Source organism: Theropithecus gelada, chromosome 1 (assembly GCF_003255815.1).
Source record: "Theropithecus gelada isolate Dixy chromosome 1, Tgel_1.0, whole genome shotgun sequence".
Classification (NCBI taxonomy): domain Eukaryota; kingdom Metazoa; phylum Chordata; class Mammalia; order Primates; family Cercopithecidae; genus Theropithecus; species Theropithecus gelada.
Genome location: NC_037668.1, coordinates 15,573,657 through 15,601,349, shown reverse-complemented (window position 1 = coordinate 15,601,349; position 27,693 = coordinate 15,573,657). Strand labels below are relative to the sequence as shown.

The 27,693-nt window shown below is 49.1% G+C and overlaps 4 protein-coding genes and 1 non-coding gene across 12 annotated transcripts in view; 1 reads left to right on the top strand and 4 right to left on the bottom strand.

Annotated features, from left to right (window-relative positions):
- The window catches only part of CIART (circadian associated repressor of transcription), a 5,963-nt gene extending 3,472 nt beyond the window's left edge, over window positions 1-2,491 (bottom strand). The window contains exons 1-5 of one of the 7 annotated variants that reach the window (XM_025396168.1): window positions 2,410-2,477; window positions 2,078-2,158; window positions 1,401-1,826; window positions 1,154-1,229; window positions 531-609 (exon numbers count right to left, since the gene is read on the bottom strand). In XM_025396168.1, the coding sequence (XP_025251953.1) occupies window positions 531-609; window positions 1,154-1,229; window positions 1,401-1,766 (521 nt within the window). In that variant the 5' untranslated portion in view covers window positions 1,767-1,826; window positions 2,078-2,158; window positions 2,410-2,477. Of the gene's footprint in view, window positions 1-530; window positions 610-1,153; window positions 1,230-1,400 lie in introns of all 7 variants that reach the window. The other 6 variants (XM_025396198.1, XM_025396188.1, XM_025396220.1 and 3 more) reach the window with 6 other exon arrangements.
- A 223-nt stretch (window positions 2,492-2,714) lies between these two features.
- On the top strand, window positions 2,715-18,815 carry APH1A (aph-1 homolog A, gamma-secretase subunit). The gene is made up of 8 exons (XM_025374731.1): window positions 2,715-3,020; window positions 14,897-15,526; window positions 16,096-16,266; window positions 16,434-16,507; window positions 16,745-16,867; window positions 17,021-17,148; window positions 17,563-17,686; window positions 18,023-18,815. Exons 2-8 carry the CDS (start codon window positions 15,171-15,173, stop codon window positions 18,085-18,087), a joined length of 1,041 nt encoding a protein of 346 aa, XP_025230516.1. The 5' UTR covers window positions 2,715-3,020; window positions 14,897-15,170; the 3' UTR covers window positions 18,088-18,815.
- C1H1orf54 (chromosome 1 C1orf54 homolog) lies at window positions 4,103-15,222 on the bottom strand. Of its 2 annotated transcripts, XM_025374757.1 has the most exons (8): window positions 14,952-15,222; window positions 12,134-12,263; window positions 11,675-11,739; window positions 10,344-10,427; window positions 9,343-9,401; window positions 8,492-8,602; window positions 5,333-5,434; window positions 4,111-4,189 (listed from the first exon to the last, which is right to left on the bottom strand). In XM_025374757.1, the coding sequence occupies exons 3-7, from the start codon at window positions 11,718-11,720 to the stop codon at window positions 5,336-5,338; spliced, it is 399 nt and encodes a 132-aa protein (XP_025230542.1). In that variant the 5' UTR covers window positions 11,721-11,739; window positions 12,134-12,263; window positions 14,952-15,222; the 3' UTR covers window positions 4,111-4,189; window positions 5,333-5,335. The 2 variants fall into 2 exon arrangements, with proteins under 2 accessions (XP_025230552.1, XP_025230542.1); XM_025374767.1 differs by lacking the exons at window positions 10,344-10,427; window positions 12,134-12,263; window positions 14,952-15,222 and having other exon boundaries at window positions 4,103-4,189; window positions 11,675-11,783.
- Window positions 18,816-19,142: 327 nt separating the features above from the next.
- CA14 (carbonic anhydrase 14) lies at window positions 19,143-27,275 on the bottom strand. Its single transcript, XM_025374744.1, has 11 exons — window positions 26,250-27,275; window positions 24,289-24,309; window positions 22,824-23,003; window positions 22,163-22,305; window positions 21,583-21,678; window positions 21,333-21,399; window positions 20,993-21,150; window positions 20,773-20,893; window positions 20,518-20,538; window positions 20,321-20,405; window positions 19,143-19,617 (listed from the first exon to the last, which is right to left on the bottom strand). The coding sequence occupies exons 1-11, from the start codon at window positions 26,302-26,304 to the stop codon at window positions 19,551-19,553; spliced, it is 1,014 nt and encodes a 337-aa protein (XP_025230529.1). The 5' UTR covers window positions 26,305-27,275; the 3' UTR covers window positions 19,143-19,550.
- On the bottom strand, window positions 22,665-22,768 carry LOC112616336. Its single transcript, XR_003117615.1, has one exon. It is a non-coding gene; the product is annotated as a small nucleolar RNA U13 (small nucleolar RNA).
- Window positions 27,276-27,693: the final 418 nt, after the last annotated feature.

The following is a 27,693-nucleotide window of genomic DNA, read 5'->3' as shown; positions in this document are numbered from 1 at the left end:
TTTTTTTTTTTTTTTTTTTTTTTTTTTTGAGACGGAGTCTTGCTCTGTAGCCCGGGCTGGAGTGCAGTGGCCGGATCTCAGCTCACTGCAAGCTCCGCCTCCCGGGTTTACGCCATTCTCCTGCCTCAGCCTCCCGAGTAGCTGGGACCACAGGCGCCCGCCACCTCGCCCGGCTAGTTTTTTGTATTTTTAGTAGAGACGGGGTTTCACCATGTTAGCCAGGATGGTCTCGATCTCCTGACCTCGTGATCCGCCCGTCTCGGCCTCCGAAAGTGCTGGGATTACAGGCTTGAGCCACCGCGCCCGGCCATTTTTTGTATTTTTAGTAGAGACAGGGTTTCACCGTGTTAGCCAAGATGGTCTCGATCTCCCGACCTTGTGATCCGTCTGCCTCGGCTTCCCAAAGTGCTGGGATTACAGGCGTGAGCCACCGCGCCCGGCCGAAAATGACATTGCTTTAAAAAACCAGCAACAGGATTGAAGAAATTTCCTTTTTATGAAGACCCAAGGAAAGAACCAAGGGGACTTACCCCATCTGTGGCTTCTGCAAAACACCTACAATACGCTGGATCCTGTCCATTGCCACACTCTGCTGAAAACTGCTTAATCCTGGGGATAGGGACAGAGAGAGATTAAGGACTGAGATTCAAGCATGTAGTCAGGTAAAGGACGAACAGAAGGGGGCTAAAATTGATTGATCTAAAAAAAATTAAGTCGGGCCAGGCAAGGTGGCTCTCACGCCTGTAATCCCAACACTTTGGGAGGCCGAGGCGGGTGGATCACCTGAGGTCAGGAGTTTGAGACCAGCCTGGCCAACATGGCGAAACCCCATCTCTATTAAAAATAACAAAAATTAGCTGGGCATGGTGGTGGGCGCCTGTAATCCCAGCGACTGGGGAGGCTGAGGCAGAAGAATCGCTTGAACCCAGGAGGCGGAGGTTGCAGTGAGCTGAGATAGCACCATTACACTCCAGCCTGGGCAACAGAAGCAAAACTCCGTCTCAAAAAATAATAATAACAATAATAATAAGTCATAGTAGCAAAAAAGGAGTAATATAGGCCCCAAACAAGAACTTAAGAGAAATACACATCAAAAGAGGGAAAGAGAGAGAGAAATGAACCTAGCCCAAATGAATGCAACTAATGAGATTACCTCTCTCAAAACGACCCATCTTCAGCCCATTGAGTAGATCTGTGAGAGGAGGTATAAATCCTTGGAGTTCTTTACACTGTAGGAAAACAAGACAAAGGCTGTGAGAAGACCAAGAACTGTCCACACCAGCAGTGGCTCTTCCTTCACCTCCAAATCTGGGAGTCATTACTATCCTTATAGGGTCCTTATCAACCAGCTGGGTGCTAAGCCACTCCAGGAGAGTCTCCTTTCACCTGCTTTCTCTTACCTTCTGGGCAAACAGCAGGTCTCCCTCTGTGGTACAACCTTGGATGTTTAGACTGGTCTCCAGTTCACCATCTCTTGATCTTTTCGCCCCAGATCCTGCCATAGGAGAAGCCGAACCCCGCTGTTCCGGATGAGATGGTGTATGTTGGTTACTGGAAACCTTGGATCGATGCCTGCAGCGGATAGGACCCGGGCTGGGCCGGGAACCTCCCCTCTGCCCAACAGTGTCTGGCCTGGGCCCATGGGCCCCCTTGTCCTCCCTCTCATTATCAGAGGGGAAGCCAAAGTCACTGTTCACTGGGGAGGTGGGAAAAGACGAAGAGAGAGAGTAGGAGGAATAGGAAGAAATGCTAGATGGAGAATCCATAGGTCCAGAAGCAGGGGCTGGAGAGCAGCTCCTGGAGTACCCAAAGATCGGAACCTGCAACTGAAGAGCAAAGCGAGGGAGTTTGAAACCGGAGTTTAAGTATTAGGAAATGGACTGGGAGATTGGGGTGTACTGCGTGGGATAATACTTATTCTCCCCCTCCCCAATATTACCAGTCTCAGACACAATAGAAAAAGACATTTCTACCCCCACCCCCGCCCATTAAGAACCTGGGATTCCCTCTCTGGCCGCCGCAGAGCAGCTCTCTGCCTGACGCGGCCTCCGTTCTTTTCTTCCCTCAATTCAAATACCTGACTTGAAAGACACCTTCCCCTCCGCCCGTTGTTCGCCAGGGCTGTTCGCCAACCTGAGTCCGCAGCAAGCCTCTTCACCTAAGCCATGCCACCCACGAGAGGTCAATCTGCGCACGCGAACCCACCTGGTGACCCTACAGGACCCGCCCCCATAAAGACTGGCCTCCTGCCCTCTCCCAATCTTTCAAGATCAGGATCCCTGTGCGGGTCTCTCTGGGCTCGCACCTGCCACGTGATGCAAACCCTCCCAATACCAAGATCTGCATTCAGCCCCCAAATCCACTCCCAAATCCTCCCTAACAGCTCGCTTTTCCTCCGAATATCCTTACCTGTTGTCAGCCGGCTCAGCCCTGGCTCGGTTTCCAGCTCCTTCACCGTCTCTCCGGGTCTGGCTACCCACCTCCGCCTCTCAGGGGGCCCCGCCCCTTCCCCCTCCCAGACACGTGCGGCCTGGCACGTGCCTCCCCCTGCTTACACAGATCTCGCGCCCTCATTGGTTGTGTCGCCGGTAACACGTGATTCTCGTTACTGAAGTCCATAGCCCATTTGCTACAGTACAAAGGGCCTCAGCCAATAGAGGGCAGCCAGGTGATGATTGGCTGTAAGGGAAGCATTCCGTGCTCCGCCCCTACATGCGGCTGCCGGAGAGGACCCGGTGATGAGAAAAGGAGGAGGATGGAAAAAGAGTGGAAAAGAAGGGAGGGGAGGAAAAGGGCGGAGTCCGTGGCCTTAAATAGGATGGTGATGCGCCAGAGACGCGCAGCTTGAGTGTGCAGAGATTGGTTGTGCCACTGAAGGCGTGCGCCTCCGGACGTGGGACCCCCGGTTCCGTCTTAGGAACTGACTCATCTGCCCCCTCTTTGAACACCTCCGCTCACGAGCGCAGCACGTGGAAACCATCAGTGATTTGTGTCTGCAACGTGTGTGTGAGAGAATGGAAGTGTGTGACACGGTATATTCTCCCGCTCTCGGCGGGCCAGCCCTCGTGACTCTCCGGTCTCTGTTTCACCTCCCCCACCCCTTTCTCCTCCAAGCTGGGTGCCTCCTGCCCTGCTGGGTGAGGAGGGTGGGGATTGCAGCCGAGAACACCGCGTCCTCTCTGGCTCCCGCTGGGGCGGCTCCTCCGGCCCTTTTCTTACATAACCTATCACGCACGTTACCAGCTCAGATGCCACCCCGCCACGACGCTAGAGGTCAAAACGAAACTCAGTTTTTCCTGACTTTTTTTGTCCAGGCTTCTTGGGCCCGGCGTCCTGAATTATCTGATTCCAAGCACGGGGAACAGAATGGGGTAGGTCCCTGATCTCCTAGGTTATGGCTTTGTCCAGCTTCAGTGCCTTCATTTGTCCCCTAGAGAAGATTCGAAAGACTTTGAAGGAGGGGAGGGAGGCAAGTCCAGAGTTTAGAGAGTCTCAGAAATAACTGGGACGTTACTGTTGTCGTTGCGGCTTGCATTTTGAGAGTACAATGGAGAGGAGAGCAGGGCCAAGGATTGTGAGCTGGTTAAAGATAGTACGCCGCAGAGACCGCAAGGGGGCAGCCCAATTCTGATTAGGGTCCCGAGGATAGCGATTTAAAAAAAAATTTTAAGTGAGTTTGTCCCTGCCATAATTACCAACTGCAAAAGGCACATTGTTGGACAGAGGTGTGGGTGGGGGTGGGTAGGTGTGAATATTTTAAATCTATTCTAAGTAGTTTTTGATATTTTACCTTATGTTTTAACAATGTGCTTATTCTTACAAAAAGAAAGATTCTAAAACCTCAACCCCGTTTCCCCAAGCACACTGTTTCAACACCATATTTAATAAAATAAAAGAAGAGAATTACCAATATGGACTGCGAATAAACCTGTTGTCTGTGGGTGCCCTTCTCCAGTCTTCTCCAAACTGCTGATTTTTTCAGTCCATAATGCCCTCTAATTCAGTTGTCACCCAACTCCCCTTCCAATCTACACTTGCTGCCTCTAAATCCTGGTGCTCTCTTTATTGTGACTTTAGAACAGACTCATGAAGGAGTAGATGGTAACCAGATTATTTCACTTATTTATTTTATCTTCCAATTTCCTCTTGCCAAACTCCCATCCAAAGAGTCATAGCAGCCTTCTCCCACCTAAAAAAGCAGAGAAAGAAAGAAAAGAAAGAAAAGAAAGAAAGAAAGAAAGAAAAAGAAAATAAAAGAGTCAGGAGACCTGAGAAACCCCTTCATGCCCCCCACACTCTACGGAAACTCCCCAGATATTCTGAGCTGGGATTGCTCTGTGATAGCTCCTGGGAAGGATGTGTGTGTACCCCTCTTCTCCACAGTCCTTTCACCTCCTGCTGAATCTCTTTATGCTCGATGGTTATTTAGCATCTCAATTTAAAAATGCTTTTCCTATAATACAATTTTCCCTTCTCTCCCCCTGCCCTGCCATACATCAGAGAACCGCCACCCCTTCTGCCGCTGAACTTTGCCTCTTGACTCTACCAGGTTGTAGGACCCACCCACTTTGCCCTCTGGCATTCGCCATGACTTGAATCATGGCCAGACTGGAACTAGCTTTGATTGTTCCAGACATTTTGGAAGCCTGGAGAGGTATTCCCCCAACCCCTTCATCTACTTGCCTCTGCTCTAGGAGATCCTGAAGGTCTCTTAGTTCAGAAAAACTAATGACTCATCACAAAAGTCTGCCTCAGCATCTCCTAAATTTCTTTAAGACCGAATAAGAAGATTTTTGTAAATGTGATCCCTCTTCTTTCATTTTACCTGTTATTTTTTGAGACAGAGTCTCATTCTGTTGCCCAGTGGCAACAGTACAGTGGCCAGATCATGGCTCACTGCAGCCTCCGCTTGATGGGCTTAAGGAATCCTTCCATCTGCTCCTCCCCAGTAGCTGGGACTGCAGGCCTGTGCTACCACACCCAACTAATTTTTATTTTTATTATTTTTTTAACATCTTGTAGAGGAGTTAATTATTTATTTATTTTTAATTTTTTTGTAGAGATAAGGTCTGTTGCTCAGCCTGGTCTCAAACTATGTTGCTCAGCCTGGTCTGGAATTCCTGAACTCAAGCGATCCTCCCACCTCAGCATCCCAAAGTGCTGGGATTACAGGGATGAGCTACCATGCCTGAATCTCTTCCTTCAGTGGCTGATAATTGACCAGGCTGGAAACACTAGCCAGAGATACTGGTAAGAATTACTTCAGTTTAGTGTGGGAAGTTAAAAAATATTATTTCACAGACTCCCCCAAAGCCAGTGGCTGCACTCTTACCTTCTACATGAAATACATCCCCGCCTGAACAAAGGCACACGACAGGAGGAGGGGAATAGGACTCCGCAAACTGGACACAGCATCATTCAGATCTGGACTCTGCTAAAATACAGACATCCCCACACAGTAGGCTCGTGTCATTCCTCCTACCACTTCTCCGTCCCCCTCCAGAAGGACTGCCACCTCTTTAAAACAACCTCTGTCTTCCTTTCCTTTGGGCTTAGAGAAAGATCCATCCTTCCCTATCACCGTAAGGAGTCCTTTCTTCTGTGCCTTTCAGCTATCCCTGACCATACCAGGGAGGCCAATTCAATTCAATTATTTCTATTTTGTATCTATTATATGCATGATACTATGCTAGTCACTGTGCTAGGTGCTACAGAGAGGGACATAAATATGAATAAGACAAGATTCTTGTCCTCAAGGAATTTACAATCTAAAGAGAGTCTACTATATACTTTATTTATTTATTTATTTATTTATTTATTTATTATTTTTTGAGACATAGTCTTGCTCCGTCGCCAGGCTGGAATGCAGTGGTGCAATCTCAGCTCTCTGTAACCTCCACCTCCAGGGTTCAAGCAATTCTCCTGCCTCAGCCTCCCAAGTAGCTGGGATTACAGACGCCTGCTACCATGCCTGGCTAATTTTTGTATTTTTAATAGAGACGGGGTTTTGCCATGTTGGCCAGGCTGGTCTCAAACTCCTGACCTCAGGTGATCCGCCCACCTCAGCCTCCCAAAGTGCTGGGATTACAGGCGTGAGTCACCGTGCCCAGCCTACTATATGCTTCAAAAAGAATTAACTGCCCTTATTGTCAATCTTTCACTTCCATTCTTACTGGCTTCTTTGATCTGTGCTCAACTATGTGCAGACTGCTCTCTGGTCCTATTCCGCTTTCCAGCTGTTGCTTCTCTTTTTCATTACCAGATTTTTTTGATGGTTGGTCTGTACTCACCTTCCTTTCCTCATAATGTACTCCCTCTTTAACTCCACAAAAATCTAGATTTTCTGCAAGCACTCAATTAAAACTATTTTCTTGAGAGTTACCAGTGACCTCTTCCTCCTTGGCCTCTTGGTAACTTTTGATGGATTATATTAAACTTTCTCTTTTAGAATCTAAAATACAAACTTGGCTATCTGCCTACTTCTGCAGTCAAATCCTTCTCCATTCCATTCATTAATTTCTCTTCCTCCCACTCACTACACGCACAGTCACTGGCCTTCTGAGCTTGTGTGTACTGGCTTTGTTGAGCTCATTTACTTTCATAACTGTGACTTTGCACTTAGAACTCTAGCCCTGCTCTAGTTCAGTGACCTTTAGGACACCCTCATAGAGCTGTTACCATAAACTCAGCTTGGCCATTACCAAATTAATAACGTCTGTCCTAAACCACTCTGGCCTCCCATAGTTCCCACTTTGGTCAACCATTTTCCCAGATCTCCATGTGTAAAACCCATGAGTTATTTTAACTCTCTCCTCATTTATACCTAATATAAAATTATCACTCAAGCAAGGTATTTTCTTCATATTTATTTTTCTCCTCTCCATTCATAATCCCAGAATACAGATTGTTTCTGGAACAACGCAAATCTCATGAGTTGCTCTCCACTAAATTATTTATATCCTGCATACAACCTGATGAGTGGTTTATCTTTTATCTTTTTTTTTTTTTTTTTTTTTTTGAGACGGAGTTTCACTCTTGTTGCCCGGGCTGGAGTGCAATGGTGCGATCTTGGCTCACTGTTGCAACCTCCGCCTCCCAGGTTCAAGCAATTCTCCTGCCTCAGCCTCCCAAGTAGCTGGGATGACAGGCATGCACCACCACACCCAGCTAATTCTGTATTTTTACTAGGGATGGGGTTTCTCCATGTTGGTCAGGCTGGTCTTGAACTCCCGACTTAAGGTGATCAGCTTGCCTCAGCCTCCAAAAGTGCTTGGATTACAGTTGTTAGCCACCACACCTGGCCAGTTTTTCTAAAATATCACTTTTCATCGTGTTTTTACTATAATGAAGAACTTACGAGGCTCCTTGTTGATTATGAGTCCAGACTTCAGCCTGACACTTGAGACTCTCTGAAATTTGACCCTATGTTGCCACATGTGAAATTACCAAGCAAATATTAGGAGCCTTGTAAATTTTTTATTTTTCTTAATTCCCACTGTTCCCTTCCATATACCCTCTCCTTCAATCATACCCTATTTGCTTAACATATTAGACTTATTCTATTCCCCACTCCTGTGCAGCTCTTTCACTCTTTTTTTTTTTTTTTTTTTTTTTTTTTTAGATAGAGTCTCGCTCTGTTGCCCAGGCTGGAGTGGAGTGGCATGATCTCAGCTCACTGCAACCTCTGCCTCCCAGGTTCAAGCGATTCTCATGCCTCAGCTTCCCAAGTAGCTGGAATTATAGGCAGGCACCACCACGCCTGGCTAACTTTTGTATTTTTAGTAGAGATGGGTGGTTTCACCATGCTGGCCCTTGAACTAGCCTTGAACTGCTGACCTCAAGTGATCCTACCACCTTGGCCTCCCAAAGGATTACAGGCGTAAGCCACCACACCTGGCCTCTTTCACTCTTGGAATAACTATTCCTTCTCCTAATTGCTTCTGTCCTTTCATAACTACCCACCAATCAAAAGCTCATCTATTCTTCAAGGTATATCTCAACCACAAATGCCTCTTGAAAGCTTTTCAGACAACTCTAACCTGTACTAATCTCTCTCCTTACACTGGCTAAAGCACTGCCAGTATGTTCTGCTTTCAAATTTATATATAATTTAACATTGTAACATACCTTTTCATTTTGTTCTGAGTGTTTCGTAAATGTAAACTTGAATTTTATAAGTTCTTTGAGGACAGGAACATCATAGATTTCTTTTTGATCAGCATCAGTTACCTTAGCAGCCTTAGGCACAGATTACATACATATTGAATACTACTGAACTGAAATTTAACTGCACCATATCTTCCCAGTGTTCTGTATACAGGGTTAGTATTAAATCTCAGTGAAACATGGCCAAGTTGAGATGAACACCTACATTGAAGTACTAATTATTTGGTTCCCCCATCCACCAAAGCCTGGTATTCCAGGCCTCTATTACTCCACGTCACTAGGGATATCCTGTCTCCCCCCAGCCCCCAATCCCCAATCAACTCACTGGTTCCGTTGTTACTGGTTTCACAGTTACAGGCTTCGGATGGTCTGCACGTGCTGTTTCAAGACTAATGGTAGTCCCTACTGCCTCTGTTGTGTCTTTATCCAACCTGTTCTACCCTCAGTAGGATTTGGGAAACACAGAGTTATCATTTTTTCCATCCAACATCTTCATAGATTCTCTATTTAAAGTTCTCCCCTTCACCGCCTCCACCCAGCCCAAGGACTTAGGCTCAGGGATTCCCCCTACCCTGTACTTGCATAGATTTGTGCCCATCTCATTCCAAAGTCCCTTGATGCCCCTCCTCAGTGTCTTAGCAAACTTACTGAGGACAATTTATAAAGTTCTGGCTTTTTTCTCCTCCCCAGATAGGTTAACAAATCTGTTTTGGGCCTACTACTTAGTTTCTCCTCATCAAACTCATTTTTATTTTTGCTAATCAGATACATTTCAACATTGCCCAGTTTCTTTTCTTTTCTTTTCTTTTCTTTTCTTTTCTTTTTTTTTTTTTTTTTGAGATGGAGTCTGGCTCTGTTGCCCAGGGTGGAGTGCAGTGGAACAATCTTGGCTCACTGCGTCCTCCATCTCCCGGATTCAAGTGATTCTCCTACCTCACCCTTCTGAGTAGCTGAGATTATAGGTGTATGCTACCATGTCCAACTAATGTTTTTGTATTTTTAGTAGAGACGGGGTTTCACCATGTTGGCCAGGCTGGTCTCAAACTCTTGACCTCAAATGATTCACTCGCCTTGGCCTCCCAAAGTGCTGGGATTACAGGCGTCAGCCACCACGCCTGGCCAGTTTCTTTTTAATTGTTACTTATCCTAAACCTTTTAGATGTAGAGGTCACTCACCAGCCTGTCCTCTGACTCAAATATGGAGTAATCAATGGTGAAATCTGCACTAAAGTCATCTGCAGAGGAGAAAGAAAATCAGTAATAATTAGAGAAAAAGGTAACTCTAGATCTGGAAATGAAAAGGGAAGAAATTGCTCAGAATAGTTTAACTTAAGTTGTAACATTTATTGGTATAATCCAATTTTATTTAACTGTAATGTTAAAAATGACTGTGAGTGTATACATTTATATTTTCAATCTAGGTATCTAAAATAATTTACAAATTTGAAAAATTTTCAAGTTCTTCTTTTTTTAGAGTCAAGGTCTCACTCTGTTAACAGGCTGGAGTACAGTTAGTTCAATCATAGCTCACTGCCACCTCCAGCTCCTGAGCTCAAGTGATCCTCCCGCCTCAGCCTCCTGAGTAGCTGGGACTACAGCCATGTGCCACCATGCTCAGCTAATTGAAAAAAAAAAAAATTTTTTTTTTCTATAGAGACAAGGTCTTGCTATGATGCTCAGGCTGGCCTTGAACTCCTGGGCTCAAGCAATCCTCCCATCTAAAAATCAGTCTTTTTTTTTTTCTTTTTTTTTTTTTTTTTTGAGATGGAGTCTCATTCTATCCCCCAGGCTGGAATACAGTGTCGTGATCTCGGCTTACCACAACGTCCGGCCTCCCGGGTTCAAGTGATTCTCCTGCCTCAGCCTCTTGAATAACTGGGACTACAGGCAGGTGCCACCATGCCTGGCTAATTTTTGTATTTTTAGTAGAGACAGGGTTTCACCCTGTTGGTCAGGCTGGTCTCGAACTTCTGACCTCAGGTGATCCACCTGCCTCAGCCTCCCAAAGTGCTGGGTCACTGTCCCCGGCCCATCATGAGCCTTGATAGGTTTTGTTTATAGCTAGATTTTTCTCTGACCCCATTGCTCTGCTGCAAAGTGAAAAGCAAAGTCTCAGAACTAAATATCCTGAAGCCTGTCTCCAGTTGGCTAAGAGCAAGAGCCTTTCATGTACTCACCATAACTGGGGGTGACTGTATAATAATAGACCACCTGATAATATTCATCCTCTCCCATTCTTTCTTCATCCTCATATTCTTGTCCTATGGGGACAAGGACTATAGGTCAAGGGACATCTGGAACACCTTACTAACAAAAGGACACCTGGAATTGACCTCAGCGTTCCCAGCTTTCTCGTTTTCTCGCTTTCTCTCTCTCTCTCTCTCTCTCTCTTTCTTTCTTTCTTTCTCTTCCCCTCCAATAGTCATACTCCCTTCCTGCCTGTGCACCCTTACACTCCTCTCAGTCTTCTGGGCTCCATATCTGTAATGAGGCCTGTTACTCTGTGCCCTTTCAATCGAGGAACTCCTAAAACAGAAAACAGTCCCCTTCACATACTATAAACCCAAAGGGAGAACCAAACCTAAAAAAGATAGGAAGAGTAGAGACCAGGAATTAAACACGCCAAATCTTCTATTTAGTATGCTCCAGATCTTACTGTATTTGTGAGAGATCTTTTCTCATCAGTGTCTCTTACAAATAACACACACCCTTAGGCTTTGGATTTGAGCTTTAGTTCCAGCTTCACTGCTAACGGAATAACCCTGAACAATCCACTTAACATCCGCTTTCTTAAAATGAGTCAGCTGGACTAAATGACCCATCTCCTTTAGTTTTTCTTCCCTTTCAGAACTAAAAATATGTGGCTTTGATATGACTGGATCAAGAACTCCAGGCCTCCTGCTAAACACTTCCCTGAGCTCCTTGAATGCTTTCCCTTCAACTCCAAGCTAATGACACAAGAATCTAGAGGAAAAGGAAACAATGAGAGACACACCTGGCAGACTGGGGAACAAAGGAGGGAAGGAGCCAAGCTACTGTTGGGACCCTGTCCCTGAAGACAGCCAGTTTTCCACTACCCTAAAGGTCACCCCACTTCTGTGTCTTTACTAATAGCAGTTTTTTTCCTCCAATTCTCTGGGAAAGGAGATACCCTAACTACTAGTTTTAGACTGTGACACCTTCCAATAATTCCTCCTTCACCCTTACTTTAGCGCCTCTCATCTTGTTCAACTTCCGTGGTGATGGAGAACTGAGCTCAGTGTTGCTAGGGCCTCCTTGTATCCGGAGCTCCATCCTCCTTCTTTGACAGGACTCTGCTTTTTTTCCCCTTTCCTGGCTCTGCCTTCCAGATCTCCATTCTGCCCTCAACACCGGATCCTAGCACGATGAGAAAACTCTATTGCTCCCCATTGAAATGCGCCTCTTACCCACTCCTCATTTTTTTTTCTCCCACCCCATTTATGGTAGAAGACCAGGCACAAAAGCTCAGTGAGAGGAGTGGACTTACCCAGGATAAGTGGCACAGCAAGGATGGCTGCAAAGAGGATATCCATTCTGGATTCTGCACTATTGCTGTGAAAGTAAAAAAGGAAATTACAGTTTCCCACCAAACTTACCCCGCCTCCCCTCCTCCTCCAAAGCAGGGAAGGACCTGCAGCAACTCTTCTCCTCCCAGGGGGCAGAACTCCCCGCCTACTGGCTGACTGACTAGATCTCCAGTTACTGCCGGTCCCCAGCCAGAGCTGCCCAGATTGAGAGGCAAAAGGGGCTTTTGAGACAAACATGTTTCTTAAGCTCCCCCTGCCCTAGATTAGATCCATTCAGGACTTCCACTGCCATTACCAAAAAATAAAAAAACAAAAAAATAAAAATAAGCCTACCAAGAAGTTTCCCCTCTCCTGGCTTCCCTTCCTTCCTCCAAGGCCTCATAAAAAGCTCACCCTCCCTCTCACTGTCCCTGACTTACCATCACCACCCAGAGTTGCGTTTCTCTCTGAGGCTTCATCAGTCTTTTTTCATCACAGTGGAAATGATATGAGGAAGGAGTGAGCATTTTTCTAGACTGAAAAGAGTCCCTTTCTTCTGTCTGTCTCGAGCTATGGAGAATAGGAACAATATTTACCCATCATTTTCTGACTTAAAGCACCTGCTGCATGGCTTCAGATAAAAGTCTGTCAGCCATGGTCAGTTATTTCCTCTCTGGTAATACTGACCTCACCTCACCTCTTTGTTTTCTTTTGAGACAGAGTCTCGCTTTCTCACCCAGGTTGGAGTGCAGTGGCACGATCTCGGCTCACTGCAACCTCCGCCTCCCGGGTTCAAGTGATTCTCCTGCCTCAGCCTCCCCAGTAGCTGGGACTACACGTGCGTGCCACCATGTCCAGCTAAGTTTTGTGTTTTTAGTAGAGACAAAGTTTCACCATGTTGGCCCAGGCTGGTCTCGAACTCCTGACCTCAGGTGATCCACCCATCTCGGCCTCCCAAAGTGGGATTACAGGCATGAGCCACTGTGCCCAGCCCAGCCTCACCTCATCTCTTTCTCAACTTCCAGGATGCAAGTTGGGAGAAGGGAGGAAGCAGATAGTCTCTTTCCCTGCTACAGGTGCCATACCCTCCCTCCCACATTCGGTCACTTGGTGTGTTCCCTTCATTCAGTCCTACAGGAGTAGAGTTTTTATCCTTTCCTCTGCTTTTATGTTTCCCATGATCATTCAATTCAGAAACCCTTAGCAACGTATGTGCTAGGCACAGTGTGCTAGGCCTAGTCTGATAGGCACTGAGAGCTTACAGGCAAGGGAATAAGAAAAGACAGTTTTGCTTTGTTCTTAAGGGAAGTTAATAAGTATCTGCCCAACATCTACTATGAGTCAGGCACTGTGCAAGTGTCTGTGGAACCACCCACGAACAAGATAGGTTTAGAGCCTGGTCAGAAGATGCTGTGATAACACACAATGGAGAGATGAAGCTGGTCACAGTGGCTCACGCCTGTAATCCCAGCACTTTGGAAGGCCTAGGCAGATGGATCACCTAAAGTCAGGAGATCAGGAGATCAGCCTGGCCAACATGGTGAAACCTTGTCTCTGCTAAAAATACAAAAATTAGCTAGTTGTGGTGGCGGGCGCCAGTAATCCCAGGTACTAGGGAGGCTGAGGCAAGAGAATCACTTGAACCTGGGAGGCAGAGGTTGCAGTGAGCCGAGATCGCACCACTGTACTCCAGTCTGAGCGACAGAGTGAGATTCCATCGCAAAAAAAAGACATGAGCAGAATTGTCTCATTGCTATCCACCTGACTCTGCCTGCTGGGCTCAGAAGCAGGACATACTGGAGCCTTGAACACAGGCCACGATAATGCTACCCTCTTAATCTTATTAGGGAATAATTTGCCTTGTGACGTTCCATGTAAATCTTTTCTTTCTTTTTTTTTGGAGACAGAGTCTTGCTCTGTCGCCCAGGTTTGAGTGCAGTGGTGTGATCTCAGCTCACTGTAATCTCCACCTCCCAGGTTCGAGCTATTCTTGTGGCTCAGCCTCCTGAGTAGCTGGGACTACAGGTGCGCACCACCACGCCTGGCTAATTTTTTGTATTTTTATTAGAGACGGGGTTTCAACATGCTGGCCAGGCTAGTCTCAAACTCCTGACCTCAAGTGATCCCGCCGCCTTGGCCTCCAAAAGTGCTGGAATTACAGGCATGAGCCACTGTGACCAGCCTCTATGTAAATCTATACAATCTATTCCTCAGCTCCTTTCCAGAATTTCCTGGAACACATGTAAAACACGTATGTGAGTGTGCACATATGGATTAAATCATAAATCACTTCCAGGAAGGAAAGCAAGTTTGGTTATCTTTAAACAATTTCTGTGGGTTTTTTTGGTACTTTGGTTATGCTTTCAAAAACGATATTCCAGATTCCTTCCCTCTTTTCCATCCTCAGATTCCTTTGCCTAACATCTGCCCTAAGGACTAACCTCTACCCATTCAAATGGGATTACAATCCTCTCCTCTCCTACTTTAACTTTCTTTTTCTTTCTTGAGACAGAACCTCACTCCGTTGTCCAGGCTGTAGTGCAGTGGCGCAGTCGCAGCTCACTGCCACCTCTGCCTCTCGGGTTCAAGCTATTCTTGCCGCTCAGCCTCCCGGGTAGTTGGGATTACAGGCGCGCGCCACCACACCTGGCTAATTTTTGCATTTTTAGTAGAAATGGGGTTTCGCCATGTTGGCCAGGCTGGTCTCAAACTCCTGGCCTCCCCAAGTGCTGGGATTACAGGGGTGAGGCACCGCGCCCAGCCTACTTTAACTTTCATTCACTCTAATATACAACCCCTCTCCAATCTGAGGAAAACGCACCACTGAGGTTCATTTTTCAGACAATAAACAGAGGAAGTATGACATAAAAGGAACTTGGGGCGGGGGTGTCGTTTTCCTTCAACCCCATCGCTCTAATTGCTTTTAAACTCCCGGACTCTTTCAAAATGCCTTCCTAACATTTCTCTCCAGGCTCCTTTTGCTTCTCTCCGATTCTCTTGTCATTACAGATGAAGGCTTTATTAGCGATATACTGTATTCCATGTTTATTATACTAGCCTGTCCGAAGAGCTCCTACTTTTTAATGTAATCTTCATTCCCTTAGGCAACAGCTGTAGCCCATTTCCTCTCATTCAAGTAAGAACAATACCCGTCCCTATCTCCCTGCGCCCCATCCTGTGCTGTCTTTGTATTTGTCTCTTAGATTCAAACAGGATCTACCCCCGCTGCAGCCCTTCAAGAAGAGGTATGATTGCTACCACTTTTCCCCACAAAGTGACGAAAGGAAACAGCGACGGAGGCGCAACCGAACCCAGGAATCTGTGTCTTTACTGGTCCATTCCCGGCCCACCCCCATTAACCGGTTCGAGCCACTCCCAGGACGAAGTCAAGGCCTCGGAAGGCGACTACAACTCCCAGCAGGTCGAGCTGCTCCGCCCGCGCTGATTCTCCATTGGCCTTCCGGGGGTGGGGATTAGATGGGAGGTGGCCGTGGGGCTGCGACCGGGATTTGTCCCCTCTTCGGCTTCCGTAGAGGAAGTCCCGCGGACCTTCATTTGGGGTTTTGGTTCCCCCCTTCCCCTTCCCCGGGGTTCGGGGGTGACATTGCACCGCGCCCCTCGTGGGGTCGCGTTGCCACCCCACGCGGACTCCCCAGCTGGCGTACCTCTCCCATTTGCCTGTCCTGGTCAGGCCCCCACCCGCCTCCCACCTGCCCAGCCATGGGGGCTGCGGTATTTTTCGGCTGCACTTTCGTCGCGTTCGGCCCGGCCTTCGCGCTTTTCTTGATCACTGTGGCTGGGGATCCACTTCGCGTTATCATCCTGGTCGCAGGGTGAGTAGGGGGTCCGGCAGACGCGGAAGAGCGTCGAAGAGAGAGGTGCGGAAGGGGCTGGAGGAACTGGGGCGAGCCTGGGAGCCTGAATTGGGGACGATAAATCGGAGGTGAAGTTTGGGCGGAGGTGAGGGGTTGGGTCTGGGAGATTTGCCTTTTCCCGCAGTTGGTTTCCACCTTCCAAGGATCTCACAGATTCCTCCTATATTCCTCCCAGCGACGTCAGAGAAGGCCCAAGGCCGAGACTCGTGAGGGGGCTGTGCTGACCTAGGCTGGCCGAGTCAGGTGCCTTAGGGGAGGATCCAGGAATGGATACCTCGCCCTTCGGTGCTCGCACACTCTGGCTCTCATCGCTCTGAAGACTCTTTAATTAGATTTCTCCCCTTTCCTCTGCGTTCACGTTTCTACAGATGAGTCTCTTGGTGGAAACAGTTACCCTACCTGGTCCATGTCTCCCTAACCATCCGGAAGGCTAACTTCCACCCTTCAAGCACCTTGGCTGGTTTCCCTCCTTGGTTTCTCTGGCAGCCCTTACCATTGCTTGTCTCACTGTCCCTGTCTTTTCTCAGGGCATTTTTCTGGCTGGTCTCCCTGCTCCTGGCCTCTGTGGTCTGGTTCATCTTGGTCCATGTGACCGACCGGTCAGATGCCCGGCTCCAGTACGGCCTCCTGATTTTTGGTGCTGCTGTCTCTGTCCTTCTACAGGAGGTGTTCCGCTTTGCCTACTACAAGCTGCTTAAGTAAGATGATGGAGTGGTCTGGAGGGGAGAGGGGCAGAGGACTGCACTGTGGGAAGTGGGGCAGCCCCTGGGTGCTGGTTTGGAAGAGGAGGCACTAAGGGAGGACATTAGAGGGAAAGGAGCATCCCTGCCCTCCCTCATGTTTCCCCTACCCCACCCCACCCCAGGAAGGCAGATGAGGGGTTAGCATCGCTGAGTGAGGACGGAAGATCACCCATCTCCATCCGCCAGATGGCCTATGGTGAGCCAAGGGAGAGGGACTGGAGGAGGGAGTTGGACAGCCCCCTCCTCTAGGGAAGTCTCTAAATACCCACATGTTCTAAGTGGCTTCTTATTTTCCTTCATCCGTCACTTCCAAAGAAAGTTGGTCTGGAGGGAGAGTAGGCGTGAAAGAATTGTAACGGGGAATGGGGAGGCGTCAGTGGTGAACAGGCAATAGTGTGATCTCTGACATTGATGAGATCCTCCCTTCCCCCAGTTTCTGGTCTCTCCTTCGGTATCATCAGTGGTGTCTTCTCTGTTATCAATATTTTGGCTGATGCACTTGGGCCAGGTGTGGTTGGGATCCATGGAGACTCACCCTATTACTTCCTGACTTCAGGTAAGATCCAACTTCTATCTAGCCTTCACCCCCCATCCATCCTTGTCCCTGATCTGATTTATTGGCCTTCCCTGGGAGACTTCTTTGGCTCAACATCTCAGGAGGCTGGGAGAAGATCAGGGATGTATCTCCTCCCCATCTCCCTCCCTGCAGCCTTTCTGACAGCAGCCATTATCCTGCTCCATACCTTTTGGGGAGTTGTGTTCTTTGATGCCTGTGAGAGGAGACGGTACTGGGCTTTGGGCCTGGTGGTTGGGAGTCACCTACTGACATCGGGACTGGTGAGTTGGAGACAGGGGCTTAAGTTAGGGAGAAAAGCATTTAATGGTGAGTGGGATGTCGGGGAAAGGGTATCCTCACTTCTTAACATTTAACTTACCTGGGAGGAGGCGGAAAGGTGAGTCTTTTGAGGTCTCTCACCTCAGCATCAGTTCTAGCACCTGCTCTGGGGAGGAGGTTGAACGCATTAGTCAAACTGTAATGCAGAGGGCCTGAGGTGGTCAGGAGCGGCAGAAACCTTTGAGGTTCTGAGGAGCTGAAAATCAAAAGTCCCCTTAACCACAAGATGTTGGTGCTCTGAAGGGAAAGACTGGGGAATTTGAGAGAGATGTCTGGGAGCCAAAGGTACAGAGAAAATATGGGGATTAGGTCGGGGGAGAATCTAATCTCTTTCCTACTCTTACCCTCCTTCCTAGACATTCCTGAACCCCTGGTATGAGGCCAGCCTGCTGCCCATCTATGCAGTCACTGTTTCCATGGGGCTCTGGGCCTTCATCACAGCTGGAGGGTCCCTCCGAAGTATTCAGCGCAGCCTCTTGTGTAAGGACTGACTACCTGGACTGATCGCCTGACAGATCCCACCTGCCTGTCCACTGCCCATGACTGAGCCCAGCCCCAGCCCGGGTCCATTGCCCACATTCTCTGTCTCCTTCTCGTCGGTCTACCCCACCACCTCCAGGGTTTTGCTTTGTCCTTTTGTGACCGTTAGTCTCTAAGCTTTACCAGGAGCAGCCTGGGTTCAGCCAGTCAGTGACTGGTGGGTTTGAATCTGCACTTATCCCCACCACCTGGGGACCCCCTTGTTGTCCAGGACTCCCCCTGTGTCAGTGCTCTGCTCTCACCCTGCCCAAGACTCACCTCCCTTCCCCTCTGCAGGCCGACGGCAGGAGGACAGTCGGGTGATGGTGTATTCTGCCCTGCGCATCCCACCCGAGGACTGAGGGAACCTAGGGGGGACCCCTGGGCCTGGGGTGCCCTCCTGATGTCCTCGCCCTGTATTTCTCCATCTCCAGTTCTGGACAGTGCAGGTTGCCAAGAAAAGGGACCTAGTTTAGCCATTGCCCTGGAGATGAAATTAATGGAGGCTCAAGGGTAGATGAGCTCTGAGTTTCTCAGTACTCCCTCCCCAGACTGGACATCTTGGTCTTTTTCTCAGGCCTGAGGGGAACCATTTTTGGTGTGATCAAATACCCTAAACTGCCTTTTTCTCTTTCTTGAGGTGGGGGAAGGGAGGAGGTATGTTGGAACTCTTCTAACCTCCTTGAGCTATATTTTCTCTCCTCGAGTTGCTCCTCATGGCTGGGCTCATTTCTGTACCTTTCTCCTTGGTCCCAGACCTTGAGGGAAAGGAAGGAAGTGCATGTTTGGGAACTGGCATTACTGGAACTAATGGTTTTAACCTCCTTAACCACCAGCATCCCTCCTCTCCCCAAGGTGAAGTGGAGGGTGCTGTGGTGAGCTGACCGCTCCAGAGCTGCAGTGCCGCTGGAGGAGTCAGACTACCATGACATCGTAGGGAAGGAGGGCAGATTTTTTTGTAGTTTTTAATTGGGGTGTGGGAGGGGTGGGGAGGTTTTCTATAAACTGTATCATTTTCTGCTGAGGGTGGAGTGTCCCATCCTTTTAATCAAGGTGATTGTGATTTTGACTAATAAAAAAGAATTTGTAATTGTGGGGGAACTTGGCTTTTAAGGGAGGGGATAGCATGTTAATTGAGATTTCTGCCCTCTCAGATCTCTTGTCCAGCCACTTTCCTAACCTGTCAACCACTGATCTCCAAGCATAGCCTTGGTGCAAGGGCAGAAATCTGGGCTAGTGGTTTAACATGTCTGAAACTTTGGGTTAAGTGTTTTCCCAGAAGCTAATCTTTCTGTCCAGGGGTGGGATAAAAGGAGTTAATCACCCATGCTTCTTTTCCCCATCCTTTGCATATCTTTACCACCTGAGGGATTCAGGAACTTGCCCACCCTCAAGAGCCTCAAAGGATAGGCCAGAATTAAAGTCAGAAACTTTAATTTCCAAACATATTGATCAAAAATATACAACTTCAACAACAACTCTTTATCCTAAGGAGAGATCCTGCAGTATATCTAGGGAAAGGGCCATAAAAGTAAGGGGGTAGAGGACTTTGGGATATATCCCTGCAACTAAACAGAGTTTGTTCTCTGCATTAACAACACAGGGATTTCCTCATTTCCTACATGTTTGGAGAGGCTGAAGGCTCTGCAGTTCTTCCTCGAATGACAGCCTGGGTCCATTCCTCTCTGTAGGAGATGTCCAGGGGAAGGAGGACATCTGCCTACTACTTCTACAGTGTTTCTGGCCAGACCGTACACCCCATTTTAGAGGCTTCCCGATAGGCATTAGGGGAAGTCATCCACATCCACGGTATCTGAGAGGGAATTTATGCCTCAGTCGTGGCTCGTGCTGAGGTGAAGACCACAGTCTTTCGGTTTTCCAGCCTCTTCTTCCTGGAAAGGGGAATGGCTCGTGAGAATGACTGCTATCTAAGTGAAGCAGATTAGAGGTGGAATAGGAGAATGATTTTTAGTAGAAAAGAGGGCTGGGCGAGGTGTTTCACACCTGTAATCCCAGCACTTTGGGAGGCTTGAGGCAGGTGAATCACTTGAGGTCAGGAGTTGGAGACCAGCCTGGGCAACATAGTGAAAACCTGTCTCTGCTAAAAATACGAAAATTAGCCGGGCATGGTGGCACATGCCAGTAGTCCCAGCTACTCAGGAGGCTGAGATGGGAGGACTACTTGAGTCCAGTAGGTGGAGGTTGCAGTGATCTGTGATAAAGCCATGCACTCCAGCCTGGACAACAGTGAGAACCTGTCTCAAAAAGCGGGTGACTCGCGCCTGTGATCCCAGTACTTTGGGAGGCCGAGGCGGGCGGATCACCTGAGGTCAGGAGTTTGAGACCACCCTGGCCAATATGGTGAAACCTCGTCTCTACTAAAAATACAAAAATTAGCTGGGTGTGATGGTGCGTGCCTGTAGTCCCAGCTACTCAGGAGGCTGAGGCAGGAGAATTGCTTGAACCCAGGAGGCAGAGGTTGCAGTGAGCTGAGATTGCGCACCACTGCACTCCAGACTGGGTAACGGAGCAAGACTCCATCTCCCAAAAAAAGAAAGAAAGAAAGGACTGGAGGAATGGAAAGTAGGACCTCACCGAATCTTTCTAGCAATGAAATAAACAGCCAGGAGAAGGCAGAGACAGCCAACCAAGATTCCTACACCTAGACTCAGCATTTCACCTGGGGGAGATAAAGGTAAAAGGTGTCAGCCTAGGACTAACAGATTTTGAGCCTTTACCCGACTCGGTGAGGATGCCTCCCCTCCCCACAATATCTTATAAGGCTGCCTTACCTGTGGTGTACAAGGATCCCGCTGTAAGAGAAGAAAGTGGGTCAGTGGGACTTCAGATCCCCATCCCAGCTGGGAGCAGCACTCTGCTGCTATGCCTGGGAGAATCACCCAGGCACCCTGGGGTGGGGGTTGGTTCCCAGTCCAAGCAAGTCCCGAAAACCCCTCTCCTATTAGCCTTTTCTTCCCATTGGCTCCCTAGTTCCTGCCATTGTGTTCCCCTCAGTTTCCCATCTCTTCTGAGCGGTGCAGAATCACCTTGGCTGAAAGAAGCAAAGACCATGCGCTGATTGAGAGGCTGAGGGGCTCGGTAGTTCTGTACCAGAAGCTTAGAGGGCTCCTCTTCCGTGGAGAACAATGTCCCCTGAAGCTTTTCCAGCTGAGGAGCAGAAGCGTGGGAGAGGTGTCACTTTGGGGAGTGGGAAGGGGTCTGAAGTTACAACTGTGTCTCGCCTCACCTCATTTCCCCACCACTTACCTGTTCCATTGAAATTTGGGACCTTCTATAGAAGACTGTCCAGAGCACACTCTGGTAGCAAGGGGGAGTTGTGAGCGAGCCATTGTAGCGGAAGTACTGCTCCAGCTGTGGGGGGAGCAGCTCTCTTAGGTTGAAGGGAGGCACCGAGGTCTTCTGATCTGGGGAGAACAGACTGGGACTCATCTTCCTTGTAGTGTGTCCTAGCTTACCTAGATAGGGCTCCCAGATGCAAAATTCCTTGGCTGTAAGTAATTGCCTCATCCCAAGGCTTTTTAGGATATTTTTTGAAAGGTTTTTGAAAATCTAATCTTACTTCCTGCTATAGGTTTTTAAGGCTCACCTTTATGACTGATTTCATGCAAGTGACTCAGAATGTGTTCATAAGCTATATTCTTAGTCTCACCCACCTGGAAGAGGAGGAAAGGGAGAGAGTTTGGAATGAGTCCATGTTTGGAATAAGAAATTTATGTACAGAATAAATGGTCAGGGTGGGCTGCTGCCTGCCATAGGAGGGAGGCCAGCAACAGAAATAGGTGTGAGGGTTGCAGAGGAGGTGGAGAGAAACCTGGAAGGGACTGGGGGCTACTGACCTCAATTAGGATGCCCAGGACAGCCAGGCCCTGAGGCCTCTGAGCAGCCTCACTCAAGCTGTCATAGGAATCAGAGTCATAATGTACAATGTGGAGCTGAAGGAATTAAGAGGGAATTGAATCATGGGATGTCCCCACCCCCTTCAAGGCCTTGATACTAGCTGCCACCGTTCCCCTGCTGTCCTCTAAGGTCCAGATCCTAGGCCGGGCGCGGTGGCTCAAGCCTGTAATCCCAGCACTTTGGGAGGCCGAGACGGGCGGATCACGAGGTCAGGAGATCGAGACCATCCTGGCTAACACGGTGAAACCCCGTCTCTACTAAAAAAAAATACAAAAAACTAGCCGGGCGAGGTGGCGGGCGCCTGTAGTCCCAGCTACTCAGGAGGCTGAGGCAGGAGAATGGCATAAACCTGGGAGGCGGAGCTTGCAGTGAGCTGAGATCCGGCCACTATGCTCCAGCCTGGGGGACAGAGCAAGACTCCGTCTCAAAAAAAAAAAAAAAAAAAAAAAAGGTCCAGATCCTTTCCCCAGGACCAACCATCCCTGTTACTTTGAGTCCCAGCTCTTTGTTCCCTGGTACCTCTGCAACTGTGGCTTCACTGTTGATCTGGTGTTCTGACCCCCCTGGGGATCCTTTCTGACCCCAGTGCAGGTGGAGCTGGGCAGCTACGTATTTTCGGGGAAGTCCACCCAGATACAGGGTAGAGGGCAGAGAGAGTTGCACTGTGAGGAAAAGAGCAAACTAGGATTGGTGGAGGAATGTGGATACATTCCCACTCCTGGGTTGCCACCACTTCTTGGGAGACTTGGCCCTCTTCCAGTTTTCTCCCCCAGTAGCACCCAGTTCCTCCCACAGGCCAGTGCTTTGCTAGTATATCTTCCTTTTTCTCGGTTCAAGTCAGTGCAATGATACTAACCTACCTATTGAGCTTGATTATAAACATTTTGATTCCCGCCTTGGCTACAGGATCCTGATCCCTATTCTCATATCTCCAAATTCATGGACAAAGGTTTTTGAGAATTTGCAGGTTAGGAGAATGCTGCTTTCCTCTGACTCCTGAGCTTATTTGTTTGTTTATTTATGTCAGATGGGTAATGTGCCAACATCATAACAAGGTTCGAGGGTGGCACATCTTACGCATGCTCATGAACACCCCATCATCACGCTCATGAACTACAAAATGATCTGACTCTTAAGTTCTGAGCTGGAGCCTACAACTCCTTGGAGCCTGTGCTTTTACCTGTGTGGCCATTGTTATGCAGGTCCAAAGGCTCGGTGCCAGGCTGGTCATATCCGTGGGGCTGCAGAGCAGGCAAGTCAGGGTCAAATGTCACACTGTCTGTCTGAATATCGATGGGCGACTGGGCATTGTTTCCACACTCAGGGTAAGAGGCTGGCCAGTGGTCCTGACCATGTGGGCCTGGTGGGGGTTACCAAAGACATTGGTCCTGTCCTCCAGCTGTAGCCAACCTTCAACAACCCCCTGTCCCTTTGACCCTTCCCCTAACCAAGCCATACATCTGGGTGGAGGTAGAAATGGACTTCCCTCCACTCAGGTTAAGACCCCAGTTGTACAGGGATGGGTGAGGTAGGAGTCCCGTTGATTCTCACGCTGCAGTTCCCCTTCCCTACCCAGAGGCAGTGATGATTTCCCAACTATCCTGATGAATGGGGAATGGTAGCTCTTTTACTTACCTGTATTTTGAGGACAAGAAAGCTGAATGTGGGGAGAGGGGATGCATAGAAAACCTGAATACCTTGAGAGATGGGATTAGAGAGTAGGAGTAGAAAAATGGGAGAAATAAAATGATTCTAGGTAGGCCAGGCACAGTGGCTCATGTCTGTAAGCCCAGCACTTTGGGAGGCCGAGGCAGGTGGATCGCTTGAGGTCAGGAGTTTGAGACCAGTCTGGCCAACATAGTGAAACCCTGTCTGTACTAAAAATACAAAAATTAGCCAAACATGGTGGTGGGCACTTGTAATTCCAGCTACTCGAGAGGCTGAGGCAGGAGAATAACTTAAACCCGGGAGGTGGAGTTTGCAGTGAGCCCAGATTGCACCACTGCACTCCAGCCTGGGCAACAGAGCAAGACTCTGTCTCAGGAAAAAAAAAAAAAAAGATCTTAGAGAGATAGGGTCTCCTGGAGGGCCCCTATCAAGTGGCCTTGGGATTCAGATATCTTAACTTTTCATCATTCATTTCTTGCGCTCACACTGACCGTTTATCATGGACTCTGGAGTTCAGTTAAGTCATTAATCAGTAGTTCATAGGAACTGAGTTCCACCTCCCCCAGGGTCACAAACTATCCTGCCAGCCTCTTCCTTACCCCTGATCTCCACCTCTGTCCCAATTTCAGATGCAGGTTAGGGGTAGGATGGATTAGGATAGACAGAGCCAGAAGGAGACCTGGCAGCTAAGCTCAGAGTTCCCACCCAGCTTCCTTTCCACCCCAGCTCCCTCCCTCCTACATGATTTACTGAGGACTTAACTAGCTTTTCTGCCAAATCAGGAGGTGTAGGATTTGATGATTAGAGCAGGATCTAGGAGCCATATATGCGAAACTCAAGGCAGGAGGAGATCCAGAAGGGAGGAGCTAGGGTGAGAAGCTAAAGGAAGTCTCCTCCCACCCGCACAGTGTGTCTTCTTGCCAGGTGAGGAGGTCCCAGTGTGAAGGGGTTGTCGGGAGGCCGCATGATCTGCTCACCCTCATATGTCCAGTGTTGACCTGCAAGGCAGAATAGTTTGGGTTACAGCCAGCGCAGCCTGAGGCGGAGCCGTGTCCTCCACGCTCCCCTCCCTCCAGCATTCTGTACTGCTCCACCTCCCTCTCTGCTGTCTCTCCTCCCTCTGCTTCAGCACTTTCCAAAGGAAGCCCTGAAACTGGACACCTCTGTGGAAAGGTCGGGGGGCCTATTTAAAATCACCAGCCAGTCTGTGCTGGTGCCCTCCGAGTAAAAGGGGAGGAGGAAGGAAAAGAGGTAAAGCCCAGAGACTAAAATTAACCTGGATCCAAATGTGCGATTGGCCCAACCCTTACTTTTCTCTAACCTGTGCCAAGTCAATCTAACACTTAGAAGATTGGGATGGGTGAGGTGAGGGTGTGGGCAGAGGTTTTGAAGGATAGGGACTAGAAAGTGGGGAGGAGAAAGGAATTCAGAGTGTGTGTTGGGGGGTGCTACTGAGGGCAGAAGGGGGGATTATTCCTTTGCTTTGCAAAATTGCGTGAATAAAGGCACTGAGCTGTAAAATCATATTCCCTTCTGGTCCCATTAGCTCTAGAGGAAACTCCTCATCACCAGGAGGCTCTGCTCCCTACATTCCCAGATGGTTAGGGAAGGGCAGGAGTCAGGGCAGGGTCTACTGTAGATTGAGAGTGGTGGGTGGGCACAGGCGGCCAGGCTGGCAGGGACAGGATGAAAGTGAAGCATTGTGTGTAGAGAAGAGAGCTGCCAGCTGGGTCACATGCCAGGCTCTCGTGCAGCCCTGTCTGACTCAAAGGCTGAGGGTCTGCAGGTCCAGCCCCTTCATACGGCCAAACTGCCTCAAGAAGAAAACGAAGGGCTTCATGGTTTATGCTGCAATATTCATACTACTAGAAACTCTGGAGAAAAATCCTAAATTCCTTCCTCTTTCTCTCTCTCTTATTCCCTTAAATTTCTCAAACTTGTGAGTTGTCCTGCTCTTATCCTCGACCTATTCTGCTGGCCCAAGGGAGAGCTGGAGGCAGCCTCTCATTTACCATCTCTGTGGGACCCCCCAACAACTCGAACTCCCTGGTCTGTAAGGTGCCCGTCCCCTCTGGTGAGAGCCTCAACACACTTATTATGTCTCTTCCTCCTCTTTCCCTATTTTTTTCTTTCTCCTCAGATGAGATTTGTGACTCTCCATTTGGCTGCCCACCTGCCCCCATCCTCTCTGCATTTGCCTTCTGCTCTCTGGACACCCCCCTCACCCTGCTCTTTCCACAAACCTCAGTTACACACCTAGTATGTGCTGGATACTGTGCTAGGCACAGGAAACACAAAAATGAGGTCTAGGAGTTCCTGGGGACACTCCTGGAGCGCTTCGGCCTGTTCTCCCAAGAATCCCTCCTCATCTCCTGGGAGCTCCTGAAAGTCCTTTGTAAAGTGTCAAACAAATGTTGACTCTTACTGCCACTTTCAGAGGATAACCGGGGAGTTAGTCACTCCACAGAATGAAGAGGGAATCTTGGCCAAAAGGGGATGAATTGGAGATCAGGGTCTGAGTTGGGCAGGAAGTATTCTTCCCCCTACCCCCATCTATCCTCTTTTCACCCCAGGCCTCTTTGACTCCCTATTTGGAGGAGTTTGTAAATAAAGAAGTCCAGGAGTCCTGCCTGGGACCAGGGGGTGGGGGAAAGAGCTCTGGAGAAAATCTGTAGCCTGCAAGAAATTCCAGCACTTGCGTATGTACACACCCTGCCCGCCGCTAGTTCTCCCCGACCTCCAATAACAGCAAGGCTGGAGAGACAAAAGGTAAAGAAGGGAAGTGGTCTCCTCCACACCCTGCTGTTTTTTCCTCATCTCTGAGCCTATTATTCCAGCTTCTAGGCTTCCTTTCACACCTCTCCTCCCCACATTCGGCACACCTGGCGACATGTGAACATCAGTACAAATCCACACACAGACATTTAGTTGTACCTACCCCCATCTGCAGCCAGGATCCAAATCACCTCCAGCAGGAGGGCGGAGAACAACATAGTGTCCCAGGAAGGGGTGCAGGGGACTGGGAATTTGAGGACTGGAGGACTAGGACAGGCAGAGAGAGAGAGGGAGGGAAGCGGAGGGGGGAGAGAGAGAGAGAGAGAGAGAGAGAGAGCGCGCGCTCCTGGCGTGAGTGTATTTATCTCTGCTTCTCTTGCTGTTTCTGTCTCTGTGGGCTTCCAGGGGATTTGGTGTTCAGTAGGGTACCATGGGTTTCTGGATCCCCAGGACAAATCTCTTGCTGCCTCTTTCTCTGCCCTCTCTCTTTATCTCCCTCTGCAGTCTCCACTCCACTAGCTGGCCAGCGACTTTACAACTGCCTCCTGCTTTTAAGGTGGCTCTGGACGGGTGTATGTGTGGAGGGGGGTGCTGCCTGGGCTGCTGGTGAACAGCTCCTTAAATAGCCAATTAGGCATGCAGGATGGCCCCACTCGGAGCTGGAGCGCGGCAAGTTTCACTGGAGCCCTTGCCCTGGCTCAGGAGCCCAGCTGGGGTGAGCTCTTCCTTCCTCTGCTAGTCACACAGATGCTGCTTAGACAGGTGTTCTCTGGAGCAGGCGGGGTCAAGGAAGGGGTTTTGGGGTTCAACTCAGCCCCCTCAAGAGGACACTGCATTTTCATCCCTCCACCTGGCTTCACCTCTGAGGAGCAGCTGCCTGGGTGGTATGGGGCAGATGGTGGGGGTACCTGTTCCCAATTTCCTGCAGAATCTGAGCTGCCCTGGAATGGGAAGAGTCCAGAATTAGGAGATACATAACAAGAAGGAATTGGGGACTCAGGGTGCAGGCCAGGGGTGGACGAAGTCAAGAACTAAAACCTGAGTTGTGTCCTGAGTTCTAAGGAAGAGAAGTAAGGCGAGGAGAACTCATCTGGAGCAATCTCTTCTGTGCCTGTCACCACCCCCTTCCCACGGTGAGGCCTGGGTCCACGTGCCTGTGTGGCCTGGGGTGGGGGGAGCGTTGTTTGCTGGATAAAGCCCATTTGTGTGCCCAGTGGGGGAGGGGTGTAGCAGCACCATGGAGAGACAGCGGCTGTAACTGCCAGACCCAGCCACCTCCCTCTCCAGGGAGCCCAGATCTAGGGCGGCTTTTGTCACTGAAGAGGACACTGACCTCTGGCAGAGAGGCCAGGGCAGGAGGAAAGAAGGAGAGACTTTGGGAACAATCACTACCATCATCAGAAAAAGGCGGTCTCCAGAGAAAGAGAGGGGAGGGACCGGAGAGACCATGTGATCCAGATGGAAGAGGGGCCCAGGGTCTTCCCTCCAGCCCAACAAAGGGCTGAGGCAGGACATGTGGCACTGAGTGAAACCTGCCACCAAGGAGCTGCGCCAGTGGAGTATGGAGGCTGCGCGTCTCAGGAATGTGAGCTGATGTTTGCTCCCCA